The following is a 13,019-nucleotide window of genomic DNA, read 5'->3' on the forward strand; positions in this document are numbered from 1 at the left end:
TGGGGCATTTTGGTGACATGATAACGAATATTAGTAATAAATACAATAGGAACAGAGAAACTCCTGAACCTGTCAGCTCAGGTTCATTTCATAGAATCATAGAATTGGCTGGGTTGGAAGGGACCTCAGAGATCATCAAGTCCAACCCTTGATCCACTCCCGCTGCAGTTACCAGCCCATGGCACTGAGTGCCACATCCAGTCTCTTTTTAAATATCTCCAGGGATGGAGAATCCACTGCTTCCTGGGGCAGCCCATTCCAATGCCTGATTACTTATGTTCACAACATACCTATTTGTACCCCATTATACATTTTATGTTTACTTCTACAAATGGTATCTGTATCCTAACTTGGAATATAGCTGCTTTTCCAGTCACGCCGAGTTCTGCAGAAAGAGGGATTTTTAAAATCTTTTTTTTTCCATCTGGTAGAATAAAAGGTAGATCTTCCTCAAAAGTGGTATGTATTTTCACTGCGTGCGCTTTCTAAACCCAAGTAGAAAATTATATAGTAAAAAAATAGTCTCTACAGGGATATTAGACAAGAAAACCATAGAAAATTAAGTGCTCCACTGTAGAGATCTGGTTTCAAATGCATCCTCATCTTATGCATAGCCCTCTGAAACACTAGATCTGAATTGACCATTTGCTTTCCTTTGCTGCTAGGATCTTGATTTTTCAAGTTAATTTCAGGTCTAATAAGTGAGCTCAGAATCAAGGAAGAAACTCATCACCATGTCACTATTATACATCATACCATTATTATTTCCCTACAGCAATGAGGATCATGTCTTTATTGCATCTTACTAATGACTTATTAACAAGTCATTAGTCCTACTTATCATCTGTCTTCTCGGAATCTTTGAGTGCTAAGGGATCTACAGCATTCCTACAAGTCTTCTACCCCCACTCCACTTTATTGTCCTAATTTGCTTTTAAACCAACCATGCTTTGCTTCTAAAGGCTTCTTTACTTCTAATACTCATTATTCTGTTCTTATCTATCTTCAGCACATATAATCAGAAAAAGCTCTCTCATAATAATATTCTCTGGGGTTTTTTGGTTGGTTGGTTGGTTGGTTTTTTAAATTAATCTCCTCACTGTGAATTGTAACTGTGTTTACAGACAGGTAGGTGAGTACCTGCCTTCCAAGCCCTGAAGCCTTGAAGCTCAGCACTTAGAAATGGTTGAGTTTTTCAAGTAACCATGATGAGCATTTCTTTGCTTCATTCTGTGACACACACAGCCCAGTCTTTAAAGCAGGGTGGTACTGTTGCTGAAAAAGAAGGCCACCTGCCCAAGGAAGGGCATCCCAAGCAGTAGCACAAGGGCCTGAAAGAGACTCCCTAGAACATTCCCTTGCACTTGAGGCAGATAGATAGGGTTTGGGGGGAAACTGTGCCTTGCTGGTGTTAGGGGAATCCTCATCACAGGGCTTTCCAGGTATTTTGCTGGAATTGCCTTCATCTGGGAATCTCAGCAAAATATTCAACATGCGACCCCTGATTTTGTAAGGCCCTCCACCAGGAACCTCCATCTTGGAAGTGCAGGATGCTTTTTTCTGCATCAAGCTTTTTGCTGCACACACACTTAGTTTTTAAAACAGATGGGAAAGTTCAATCCATTTCCTCATAGTCAGGAAAAAAACCAGCTGGTTGTCATGTCCCAACTGACATAATGATGCAGTGCAGAGAACTGCAGTCCTGGCAGGGCAGCAGAGGCCTTGGGAAGTGGAGGCTCAGGATGCAGCTGAGGAGTACAGGCATGGGATGAGAAAGGATGAGGCACTTGGATGCAAAAGATTCACCATCAAAGACTTGCTGGACAAAAGCAGTTTTCATGGCAACAAAGGAACTGAACCCGAGTACCCAACATACATAAAACACTGTATACTGAATTTAGACTTAACATGGAATAAACTGCAAAGCCATGAAAAAGGAACAAAGTGTAGAAGTGTGGAAAATGGACCCTAGAATGAGAGAGAAGAAAACACCAACATCATATTCCTCGTGGCCTATGATTCCACATGTGAGTACTTGCCCTAAGTGCTCCTCACAGGCACACACCAGCACAAAACCACTGACCTTTGGGCCCAGGAGAACAGTGCTAGTGTGAAAATTACACAGCTGAAGAAGGGTAAGAATAGTAAGACTGTGTAAAATAATTTTAACTTTATTGCTGCTATTATTGTTATACTTAAACTTCTTGTATAGTAGATTCTGGTTTTCCACCGTGTGACAATGAGATTTTTGGAGTAATTTGCTTCAACGTGTACTTTTTTTTTCTTTGCACATTAAGTAGAATCCTAAATCAAGCTGACATGGGAGACAAATGAGAATAATTCTAATTATCTCTGGGGTTTCAAAGTGGAAAATTGAATTGCAGTGCTAAATATTTGACTTCAGCACTTGCCTCTGGACCCTTTCACCCACTCCATTTTAAAGATTAACCTGTGGTTGATAGTCTTTCTTCTCTCACTTGATGATGTACTCTGTATCTTTGACTCAAAGAAAACCTTTGGCAAACATAAATGGTACTCTTTGCTGGCTTAATTAGTTCAGCATATTAACCCACAATTCCAACAATTCATTCTCGTTCCATCATTATTCTTTTTTAAAAAATCTTTCTTCTTGGATTTCATTGAAAATGGATTTGGAAACAAATGACTACCCCTTTTACATTGTGTCTCAGTTGAATAATAACTTAAATTCTTTCACTCAAAGAATGAATGAATTGTAAATGTTGATGCAGAAAACTCAAAATCCCTCATTGATGGGGGGATTACTGCTATCTTCAGATAAAGAAACTGAGGCATAGTGAGGCTAATTACTAGGATTATTTTTTTAGACTGATGTCATCCAAAAAACAGATATATATTTAGGCCTAACAAAAATGAGCATGAATTTTAGCTGTAGTGAAATTTTTAAAAACAGTCACACATAATTGAATAAATCTGTGTGAAATTACTCATTTCCACATCATAAAATTAATTTAACCAAAATTAATTTCAGGTTGCTGTGTATTTGGAAGCATGAAACACATCCTGTGAATGCCTTGAATATACAACTCTATCAAGGCAGCAATATAACTATAAAACTAGATTGGAAATGTATTTGGAAAATTAAGTATTCCACAGCTCACTGTCAATGTTATGCTTCCTGTTCAGTTTCAGTTCCAACCCTAGAACATTCTTGATGATGCAGTTATTAATTACGAGACCAGAAGGTGCTTTTGTTCTCAGGACACCTATTTCATCCAATTCACAGAACAGCCAATCTAAAGGAATTAAAAAAAAACCAAATCCACAACCAAACAACAAAACCCCACCTCTTTTTACTATTCTTTAGTTCCCTGAAGGATCCTTCTTATCACTCATGCAGGGGATGCCCTGAAGGTAAAACACCATTCATTTCAGAATCCCTTCAGCTTTTCCTCACAGTGCTCTCTCTTCCCTTGCCCTGTCCCACAATTGATCAGACAGGGAAACACCATTTATTCCTTTCACAGGTGTGGAATGAAGAAATATTTCAGTTAAAGTTTGAACAGAACTGGTAATCCTGCCAGTGGATCAAAGCTGTCAAGGTAGCCCTTTAGCAGTGTTGTGGAGGGCAGATCACTGAGCAAACCTCCACATAGCAGGAGGGGCCCCCCCTTACACTTCAGGCTGTGAAATCAAAGGAGGTGCCTTTGCCCTCTTCCTTTTTAATTTTGGAGACAGTGACACAGAGAAGGATTCTATTGAAATTTAATTGAGCATGGTGCTGACACAAATTTATTCTAGTCTCACACATTGAAAGCTTTAGTCTGCATTCAATGGTAAGGAAAAAGCCACCCAAACTACTATAATATATAAACCAGGAAGTTTTTCGCTTTGCAATTAGCTTTATAGGTTGTTTTTTTTTTAATGTGCAATTACTGGAGACATTTAGATACGAGCTTCCTTTCTTACAAACAGATTTTAACTAAGAAGATTAATTCTATGCTAAAAGAAAAATACTTTCTCCAATGTTTCCTTCTGAAACCTGCATTGAATACTTAATCCTGTGTTTATGAGTAGAATCTGCTGCTATGGATACAGTGAGGTCAATGTTTCAGCATTATTTCCCTGTGCTGTGCTGTGAAGATGGCAGGATGTTGATTTGTTTCAACAAAAATATCTTAGAATGTGCAATGCATTTTAAATGCATATGTAAAGCAATTTATCTAATATTTCTCTTTCAAGTATAGGAGTCATAAGAAGGTCCAGTCTGGCAGCACTGAAGAAACACCTCATCTGTTAACAGAGCTTTGCTTCTATTTTCACCTAATGCATTCTACAAATGGAGCATTCTACAAATACTAATTAAGCTGCACAAAACTCATATGATAAACTTCAAGGTGACCACCAAAAGAAAAAATGTTATACTCTTTTAAAAGCACAAGGAAAGATTGAAGAGATAAAAAAAAAAAAAAAAAAAAAAAAAAAAAAAAAAAAAAAAAAAAAAAAAAGCTGCCATTTTCAACTTCATCCTTGTAAAAGAAAAATGAGGTATGTCAATTTTTATCTTTCCTGCTTTTTGAAGAACTGCAGAGCAATAAATTCTTTTAATTGAAAGAGTAATGCCAAGGAACATCTCCTCCAAACTGGCTGTTAGGCAGTTGAGCTAAGTAAGCATTCTAACTCAGTTATTAATTCCTTTCCTATCAAGTACTCACTTTTTACTGTGTTTTTATAATTATATCATAATCTTTCTAATCTTACTACTACCTACAGCATTCCAGAAAAAGCTATACAAAATAGCACATTTTTTTAGAAAAAGCTACACATAACACAAAACCATCCAATTTTCTTTAGCAAAAAATCCCAGCCCATTTCTTCTTCTTACTGATCACACTTAAGGTACTCATTATGTTAAATATTTTACCTCTCTCCCTCCCTCCATAAAAGGAACTTCACTCAACCAGGTAATGAGCCAAAGTAAATCTGCAGTTTCCACTGAGCTCAGAATATGCTATCATTTTATCAACAGGCTTAAGGAGAGCCTGAATGAAATTAAAGGAGCTGGCATTTCAACCCAGTTGCTTATTTTTCACAGAAACTGAACCCAGGAATAGTAACTGCTAGCCCTGAATTTTCATGGCTAGAGAAGCATAGCAAGTGACAGGAAAAGCCTCATAGGGCTCCTGCTCAAACGTCCTTGGTTTTTTGCTGTTTGTTGCAAATAAATTATTGTAACTAGAAAAGAAGTGCCTGGTCTTGTGATGTGAGGAAAACAAAAGGGCTATGAGCTCTCAATCCTGACTATTACTGCACACTCTTGTGTGGTCTCGTTCAACAAACTCACCTTTTTTGTGTTAAATTCCTCCTCTCTGACACTGGCCAAGCATGTTTCCTCAGATGACTCTTGTTAGAACTCATCAGGGTTTCTTCAGCTCTTTAAAATAATATTTACAACAATAACAGCATAAGTAGAGGAGGTTCTAGCATTCCAGGAAGATGCCCCAAAATGTTCTCTATATTACCATTTTGGTTTTTAAACTTCCTTTGTGGCTTTTATTTCAGACAGATGCTTTGAAATTATGGAGACATCCAAATGATCATTTTTATTCTCAACATTTTTATTCTCTCTGTGGTTTTCTTTAACAAAAGATGGAAAAGTCTGATAATGCAGGTTTCAAAAAAAATTCTCAACCTCAAAAAAACCTCCCAAAATAGCAAAACTTTGGATAACTGCAAACCAATTTTAAAAATGCTGATGAGAGTAAAACTTCAGGGAAAATGCAGCATCTATTGGCCCATGCTAGAATACAAGCCTATTCAGCTTTTCTAAACAATAGGAAATTATTGAAAACTCATCTAATTATAGATGACTGAATAAATCAAATTTTAATCCTCTTATTCAGAAACCACGCTTAATGTATTTTATTCCTAAAAATATATTCTATTTTTTTAAACTATTAATTTTCAAGTAATTAGAAATAAGCTAAAAACGAAAATTAGAAAACACTAGGAACCAAATCCTTGTGTGATTAATTAAGTTGTTTCATTAACACCAGAAAGTAAGTCTAAATCATTAGCACTCAGCAACTTGTTAAGTTATCACAAAAATAAAATTTAGTGAAACAGAGAAATAATCCAGTTGAAAAGACTTTCTTCAGTTATTGTACATCCATTGGCAGAATCAAACATATCTTCCAAACTTGCTATTGATTGCAAAGTAACATCAAATGGGATCTGAAAAAAGCAGAGTGGAAAAAAAAAATCCAAGCAACAAAACAAATAAATAACTTCATCAAGTTTGCAGGTACCAAAAAATACATATATATAAATAAGTCTGCACTAAAGACAAAGTTCTGAGCTACAGCCAATTAATGTTAGAAATATTCATTGCCTCAATATAAATTTCTGGGTAATGACATTTCTTGCAGGAAACTAGTAATATAGGGTAAAAAAAGGGGAAATTTCTATGAGCCGTCTTGCTCTCAAAGTTTATCCTTATCATCTGTAGGTGAAATGAAGATACCAGAGAGGAGAAGCAGGAACTCTGAGTAATTTGGAAAGCTTTTCCATAGAGAAGTTAAAAGAATGGAGCTAACTATAAAAGGTGAAACAGAAGACAATGGTAAACTGGTCTGCATGTCCATCGGACATGAAGAACTATTTCTCTGATTAGGTACTAAGAAAAACTAACTAAAGAAGAGAAGACCAGAACAGGCTATATTGGGAGGTTAATTTTTAATGCAATTATTTTATTTATAAATTTACTTTTAAGATTTCAACTCCCAAACACTACCCTTTGTTATCTCCCTCAAGAACATAGCTACTCATTAAATAACTTTAAAACCAAGCATGCAGTTTTTTCCCCTTAGAAATATAATTCAGTGCTGAATGAAAAGCACTGTAGGATGTTTGAACAGAAAAAAGAGCATCAAAGAAGAGAAGCTGGAAAGATGATAGGAGTTAAAGTTTGACAGTCCAGAGAATGAGAAAATCAGTACCTCAAATTACAACTGACTTTGTCCAATTAATTCACAAGAAGATGAGCAATAAAAAATGTGTGTGGTGAGCAAAAAACTGTAAAACTACTTATAGGCTGCCTTCTCCTGCATGCTTAAAACCAAAGGGAATCTACTGCCCTATAGTAAACATCATCCCACACTGAGATTCCCTTCTGCAGCTAAGAAGAGTGGGTAAGACACACATGTAACTTCATTTGAAATTTTGGAAATACTGCTTAGAAATACATAATGGAGTGCTGAAGACTCCACAGGTTCTGTTGGCTTCAGAGAAGAATGAAGATACTCAGCTTCTTGAAGGATTAGGCTTCACTTGCTCAACCAAATCTCCCATATCTAATAGGATCTTAGTTTGAAGACTCTGTCTCAACTTTGTGATGGAAAGACCATTGTAGAAACATTTTATTTAGCTTGTTGTGGCATTTAGCCAGAAGAAAACACAGGAACTAATACCATATTCTTACTGGAAGAAGACCACTTAATCTGGTCCCTCACTTTCATCATAGACCCACAAATAGAAGCAGGCAAAGTCAGGGGGCATTCTTGAGAATTTAAAACAGGTCCAGGAGGTTCACATGATTCTGTGAATGCTCAGCTAAACCTTTCCCTCGGTATCTGCCAGATCTCTGCCATGGAAGATACTTTGCAGGACTGTAAGAAATAAGCTTTGAAGAATTAATGTGTGTTTTGATGCACTGATAAAGACAGATTGAGTAATATGAAGGTTTGGGATTCATTTGGAAGGGACCTTCAGGATGGACAAGGAGCACCAGAAGGGTGCCATTGTATGAAAGGGGAGTACACACTCCTAGGTATAAAGCTGCAGGATGCACAAAACAGTGTTAGAGTCTCTCTTCTATAGTAGGCTACTAGTCCAACTATTCCCAGATAAAACTTAGGATTCTCTCCTGGTAAGAAAAGCTACCTGACTGGAAAAGAAGAGTACAAGGGATTGCCATTCCATTATCATTCAGTTGTGAACAATTGCAGGGAAGGTATTTGAGAATTAGTAGAGGAGGTTATATGTTATATACTGGATTCCAAAATCCTTCCTGGAGTTCCTTGTTCCTATGACAGCCGTGGTCCTCTCCTTTTCCCCCTAGGATGGCTGAGAACACTGCTGCTGCCTGCTGTGGGCCAGTTCCCATGATGTCCTCTGGCATACTGACTAAAACTGGGTAACAAGATGCTGTTGTCAGCATGGACAAAAAAAAAAAAAAAAAAAAAAGGCATGCTATCTCTAAGGATGTGTTATGGACAAGGTAAAGAAAGCTAAAGAAAATATAAAGAAAGCCTGAATAACTGTAAAAACATGGGGACAGAAGGAAGTTGTATTTGGCATTTGCATCATGGGTGTTCGATCTAGTCTCACCACAGAACAGTGGATAAACCAGATGGACCCACTGTGAGTAAGATACAGTTTTAATATATTTTTGTGTGTATAAAAAGGTATAGATATTTTGTATGCATAAAAAAAACTCTAATAAACAGTGAGGAAATTATCAGTTTGTAATCATGTACATTGGTATTTTATTTGTAAAGATGAAGAAATAAAACCCAGATAGAAAGCCCAAAAAATGTATGAGCAAAAAAAAAAAAAATGGCAAGATTCTACTTAGTAGTATAATCCATATCTCAGTTTAAATGAAAAATCATATTTTTACTATTAATAAGAACAGCATACCTCAGTTAATGGCAAGGACAAGGCTGGAACACCAGACAGCAGTGCTTTGACTTCAGATAAACAGCTCTTAGCCATTTCCTAAAGGCATAAAACAAGGAAAAACTAGTGCTGCACTATCAGTCTCCTCTGATAAGCTAACAGATGGCTTGGCTTCAAAAAATGTTTAAGAACAATCAAGATTTAGGTCATTCTATTTGAATTCGCAGCAAAATAAAACTTAGCTGATGAATGTTAATTTTCTGCAACACAAATAGGTGTTTGCTGTACAAATACCAGTGCTCAAACCTTGCAGTTTCTACTGAGGCAAAATTGCCCCTGGCTCAGATATTAAGTCCAGTGAGCAAGCATACTTTTGCTACCTGTTTACTAAAGGCATTCTAAATAAATACCCTGACAATATGATAATTATACATGTGTAATGCATGGCATTAGTATTCTGAACATTGTTTTCCAATTAATGACATATATTAATGAGAGTTTGAGCAAAACCCCTCAGGTAATCAGAAGCAATCACTAAAAGACAGTTCTGTCTACCCTCCTGAAAGCACTGTGATTGGCCAAAACATCATTTGTTCTCCAAGCTGGTCAAAATACAGCCTCATAATAATGGCACAGTGCACAATTGTCACTGTTTTACAGCATCCATCAGGCTAAATGACAGCCTCTACATCATTAATCATTTCATATAATAGATAGAAAGAGAATCCTGTCACATGATAAATGTCTCCCACTTTGAAAATAAACGTCTGTTTTGCCTTGGCATTTATCAAGCAGCAGTTATGCTGTGGCAACATTCTATTTCAATGACATTATCTCTAACAGACCACATGGAAAATTCTGAAATTACGTCCTTTGTGTGTGTAGGGAGGTGGGGGAGTTATTTGCAGACCGTATTCAGCCTTACTAATAAAAAGAAGAGAGGAAAGTGGCATAGAGAAAATAAATTCACTGCCAGTTTTAGTCTTCTTTCAATATGTTAGCAGTAGGTTCTGATTTCAGAACCATCCCTGCCCATTTTGCATTGAAGATGGTGCAATTGACTTCTAAAATGCACTTTTTGGTTGATGGCTTTGTTTAGAACTGCACATTTTCAGATGTAGAATAATATAAATTAAGCATAAATTTTCACATTTATGTACCTGAAGATGTAGCCTTTAATTTTCAAGGGGAAGGTTGAAGGTGTCTGGTATTTTTGTAAAGCAACAAGCAATATATAAGAAAAAGAAGTCAAATATTAAACGAAAAGTGAAAATTCTTGAAAGGGGTAAGGGCAGTTTAATCTTCTATGTCTGCTTTCCAGGTCAGCTGTCATTTATTTCCATAAAACAGACAACCTAAGTAAAAGACTGTCAAACATATTTAAGAGTAGAATTGTTTTCACTTACTTCTGTTTTTTCATCAAGATGCACTTTTGCAACATTAATTTTGGGTTTTTTTGAAGGAATTATTTTCAAAGTTTTACTTTCTTCTAGTAAACTTGTAGGTTCTGAAGCTGAAGGCAAGCTTGTTGGACTTTGCATCAATATTTCAACTTGCTGCTTCAGATTAGATAATTTGTCCCGTAAAGAAGTAATTCTGCGAGAACACAAGATTTTTCATTACTGCTGTTATAAAACAACAATATTTGTGGTTTCCATGTTATGATTAAACTGACCTAGCATTTATTACATATTGATTAGCTTCTACATTTCCTTTCATTTCAATACTGATCTCATAATTTTACAAAGAGAAGTTTTCCATTAGGGAAGTGGAAATATGGAACGTATCAACTTTTGGCATTAATAATGGTAAGAAATATTGTACATATGCCTTTCTAAGAAAATATTTTCTCATCCAACCAGTACAAGATGTGCTGACAACTTAGGTTGAAGGGGCTGTAACTCTTCATGGCCTGTTATTTTTTCCCCTCCACCTGCTCAGCAGTTCCAAAAATTCTGGGGCTAGATGAATGACAAGGAAGAGGTAATGAAAAATGCCAGAGAATGTAAAGTGAAAAGCTGAATCTGGGGCTACAACTGAGGAAAGTTATTGCATGCTCAGAGTTGTAATATGGGATGGAGAAAGTAGCTGATCCAGTGAAAGAATGTGAATAACTACTGGGATTGGCTCCTTAGATTTGCCAGCTTTTTCTTATGCTGCTATGCCACTGTAATATAACTAGCATGTGCTTCTCCTTTCTTTAAGAATCAAAACAAAAATACTAATATATTGAAAAGATATGTTTGAATGGGTTTAATGCTGTGTACAACTTTGTACTGTTTTTATAGTGAAAAATCTCTGAAAAGTGAAAATGTATGCTTTTAAAGGTTTAGAGCTCTTTGATATTTTGTGCTTTATTTTCTTTCATCCTAAATGGTTGACTGATCTTTAATATAGCATGAAATAACAGCATAAATTCAGTGACTACTTACCTAGCCAATGGAATCCACAAGTAGCCTGAAAACATGGACATTGAACTGAAAATCTTGATTTTGCTAATTTTGACAGGCTTTGTATTGTAAGCATAAAGCAGCAAAACCTGTAAAAAAGATGAAATAGGTAAATGACAATGCACTATGCTATAATAGACATGAGCTATTCCAGTGATGCTGAATTATAATAACTATCAAATACAGTGAAGTGATGAAGAAAAATTTGGATACTGACTTTCAAAAAAGGGAGAAATGTCACTTCATAGGAATTCGTACTGTAAATTAGTTATACCCTATAGAGTAACCACCAAAATGCTAGTCTTGTCCTGAATCTCTTCAATCATTCCCACTTATGTCCAAAGTTCCAACTTCGGGTGGGCTGAACAAAGAGTTTTTACTGAATTTCCAAAGGTCCTGTGTTATTAATTATATTGACTTGTGCATGGCTGTCATCATACACCCATGAAATACACATAACTCACCAATCTAATAAAGCTGTATCAACACAAGAGCACAAGAAAATGAAACAATGTTCTCATCTTTCACTGAATCAATTTGCTATTATTAGTAAAAATATGCTCATACAGTAGTCATTTTTAACAGATGCCTCTGGATCTCTAAGGTCATGTTAAAGTAACCTGCAAAACTATATTGAGAAGTACATTCTTTGCACTAAGTTCAGAGGGCTTCTATCAGCTTACTAATAGAGATGAAGAGGGCCTGGGGGAGATTTGACACTGAGCTGCTGTGTCAAAAACTCATGGAGCATGAGATTCGAGACCACAGATTTCTATTGCAGCAGCAGAAATTTTACCTACATGCTGTTCCCTTGGTTAAAAATAAAACTAATTCCATGTCCTAGTCTCTTGCTTTCCTGCAACCCTCCTATTGGTCTCATCTTTCATGGTTACTCTGACTTCTCAGAGAAATGAGATTTACAAAAATCATTTTTCCTGTATATGTGTATCTTCGCTTTTCTAGCAGCCTCCCACCAGACAGTGGGGTTTGAATGTACTGGTCAGCTTTAACCAAACTTAATGTTAAACATGAGAAGTGGGCCCATGTGAATCTCATGAGGTTCAACAAGGCCAAGTGCAAGGTCCTGCACCTGCATCTAGGCAAACCCTCAGTATCAGTACAGGCTGGATGATGAAGGGGTTGAGAGCAGACCTAAAATACCTGGGGGTATTGGTGGATGAAAAGCTGAACATGAGCCACCAATCATAGAATCATAGAATTGGCTGGGTTGGAAGGGACCTCAGAGATCATCAAGTCCAACCCTTGATCCACTACCACTGCAGTTACCAGACCATGGCACTGAGTGCCACATCCAGCCTCTTTTTAAAAATCTCCAGGGATGGAGAATCCACCACTTCCCTGGGCAGCCCATTCCAATGTCTGATCACCCTCTCAGTAAAGAAATTCTTTCTAATGTCCAACCTAAACCTCCCCTGGCACAACTTGAGACTGTGCCCTCTTGTCTTACTGAGAGTTGCCTGGGAAAAGAGACCAACCCCCCTTGGCTACACCCTCCTTTCAGGGAGTTGTAGAGAGTGATGAGGTCTCCTCTGAGCCTCCTCTTCTCCAGGCTGAACAGCCCCAGCTCCCTCAGCCTTTCCTCATAGGATCTGTGCACTTTCAGCCCAGAAGGCCAACCATATCCTGGGCTCCATCAAAAGAAGTGTGGCCAGCAGTATGAGGGAGGAAATGCTGACCCTCTGCTATGATTTGGTGAGACCCCACCTGGATTACTGCATCCAGCTCTGGAGTCCTCAGCACACAAAGGCATGGACCTGTTAAAGATGGTCCAGAGGAGAACTACAAAAATGATCAGGGCAATGGAACAGCTCTGCTTTGAAGAGAGCCTGAGAAAGTCAAGCTTGCTGAGCCTGGAGAAGAAAAAGCTCAAGGAGACTTTATTGAAGCCTC

General features: G+C 37.2%; 1 protein-coding gene and 1 long non-coding RNA gene across 2 annotated transcripts in view; one reads left to right on the forward strand and one right to left on the reverse strand.

Annotated features, from left to right (window-relative positions):
* Positions 1-4,475: 4,475 nt before the first annotated feature.
* Positions 4,476-6,826, forward strand: LOC139805744 (uncharacterized). Its single transcript, XR_011729980.1, has 2 exons — positions 4,476-4,527; positions 6,488-6,826. It is a non-coding gene; the product is annotated as an uncharacterized lncRNA (long non-coding RNA).
* CFAP54 (cilia and flagella associated protein 54) overlaps positions 5,887-13,019 on the reverse strand; it is a 108,517-nt gene continuing 101,384 nt past the window's right edge. Inside the window, exons 66-69 of the mRNA XM_071764486.1 lie at positions 11,091-11,197; positions 10,065-10,254; positions 8,680-8,757; positions 5,887-6,213 (exon numbers count right to left, since the gene is read on the reverse strand). Of these exons, the coding sequence (XP_071620587.1) occupies positions 6,094-6,213; positions 8,680-8,757; positions 10,065-10,254; positions 11,091-11,197 (495 nt within the window). The 3' untranslated portion in view covers positions 5,887-6,093. The remainder of the gene's footprint in view (positions 6,214-8,679; positions 8,758-10,064; positions 10,255-11,090; positions 11,198-13,019) is intronic.

This window comes from Heliangelus exortis, chromosome 1 (genome assembly GCF_036169615.1).
Source record: "Heliangelus exortis chromosome 1, bHelExo1.hap1, whole genome shotgun sequence".
In the NCBI taxonomy this organism is placed as follows: domain Eukaryota; kingdom Metazoa; phylum Chordata; class Aves; order Apodiformes; family Trochilidae; genus Heliangelus; species Heliangelus exortis.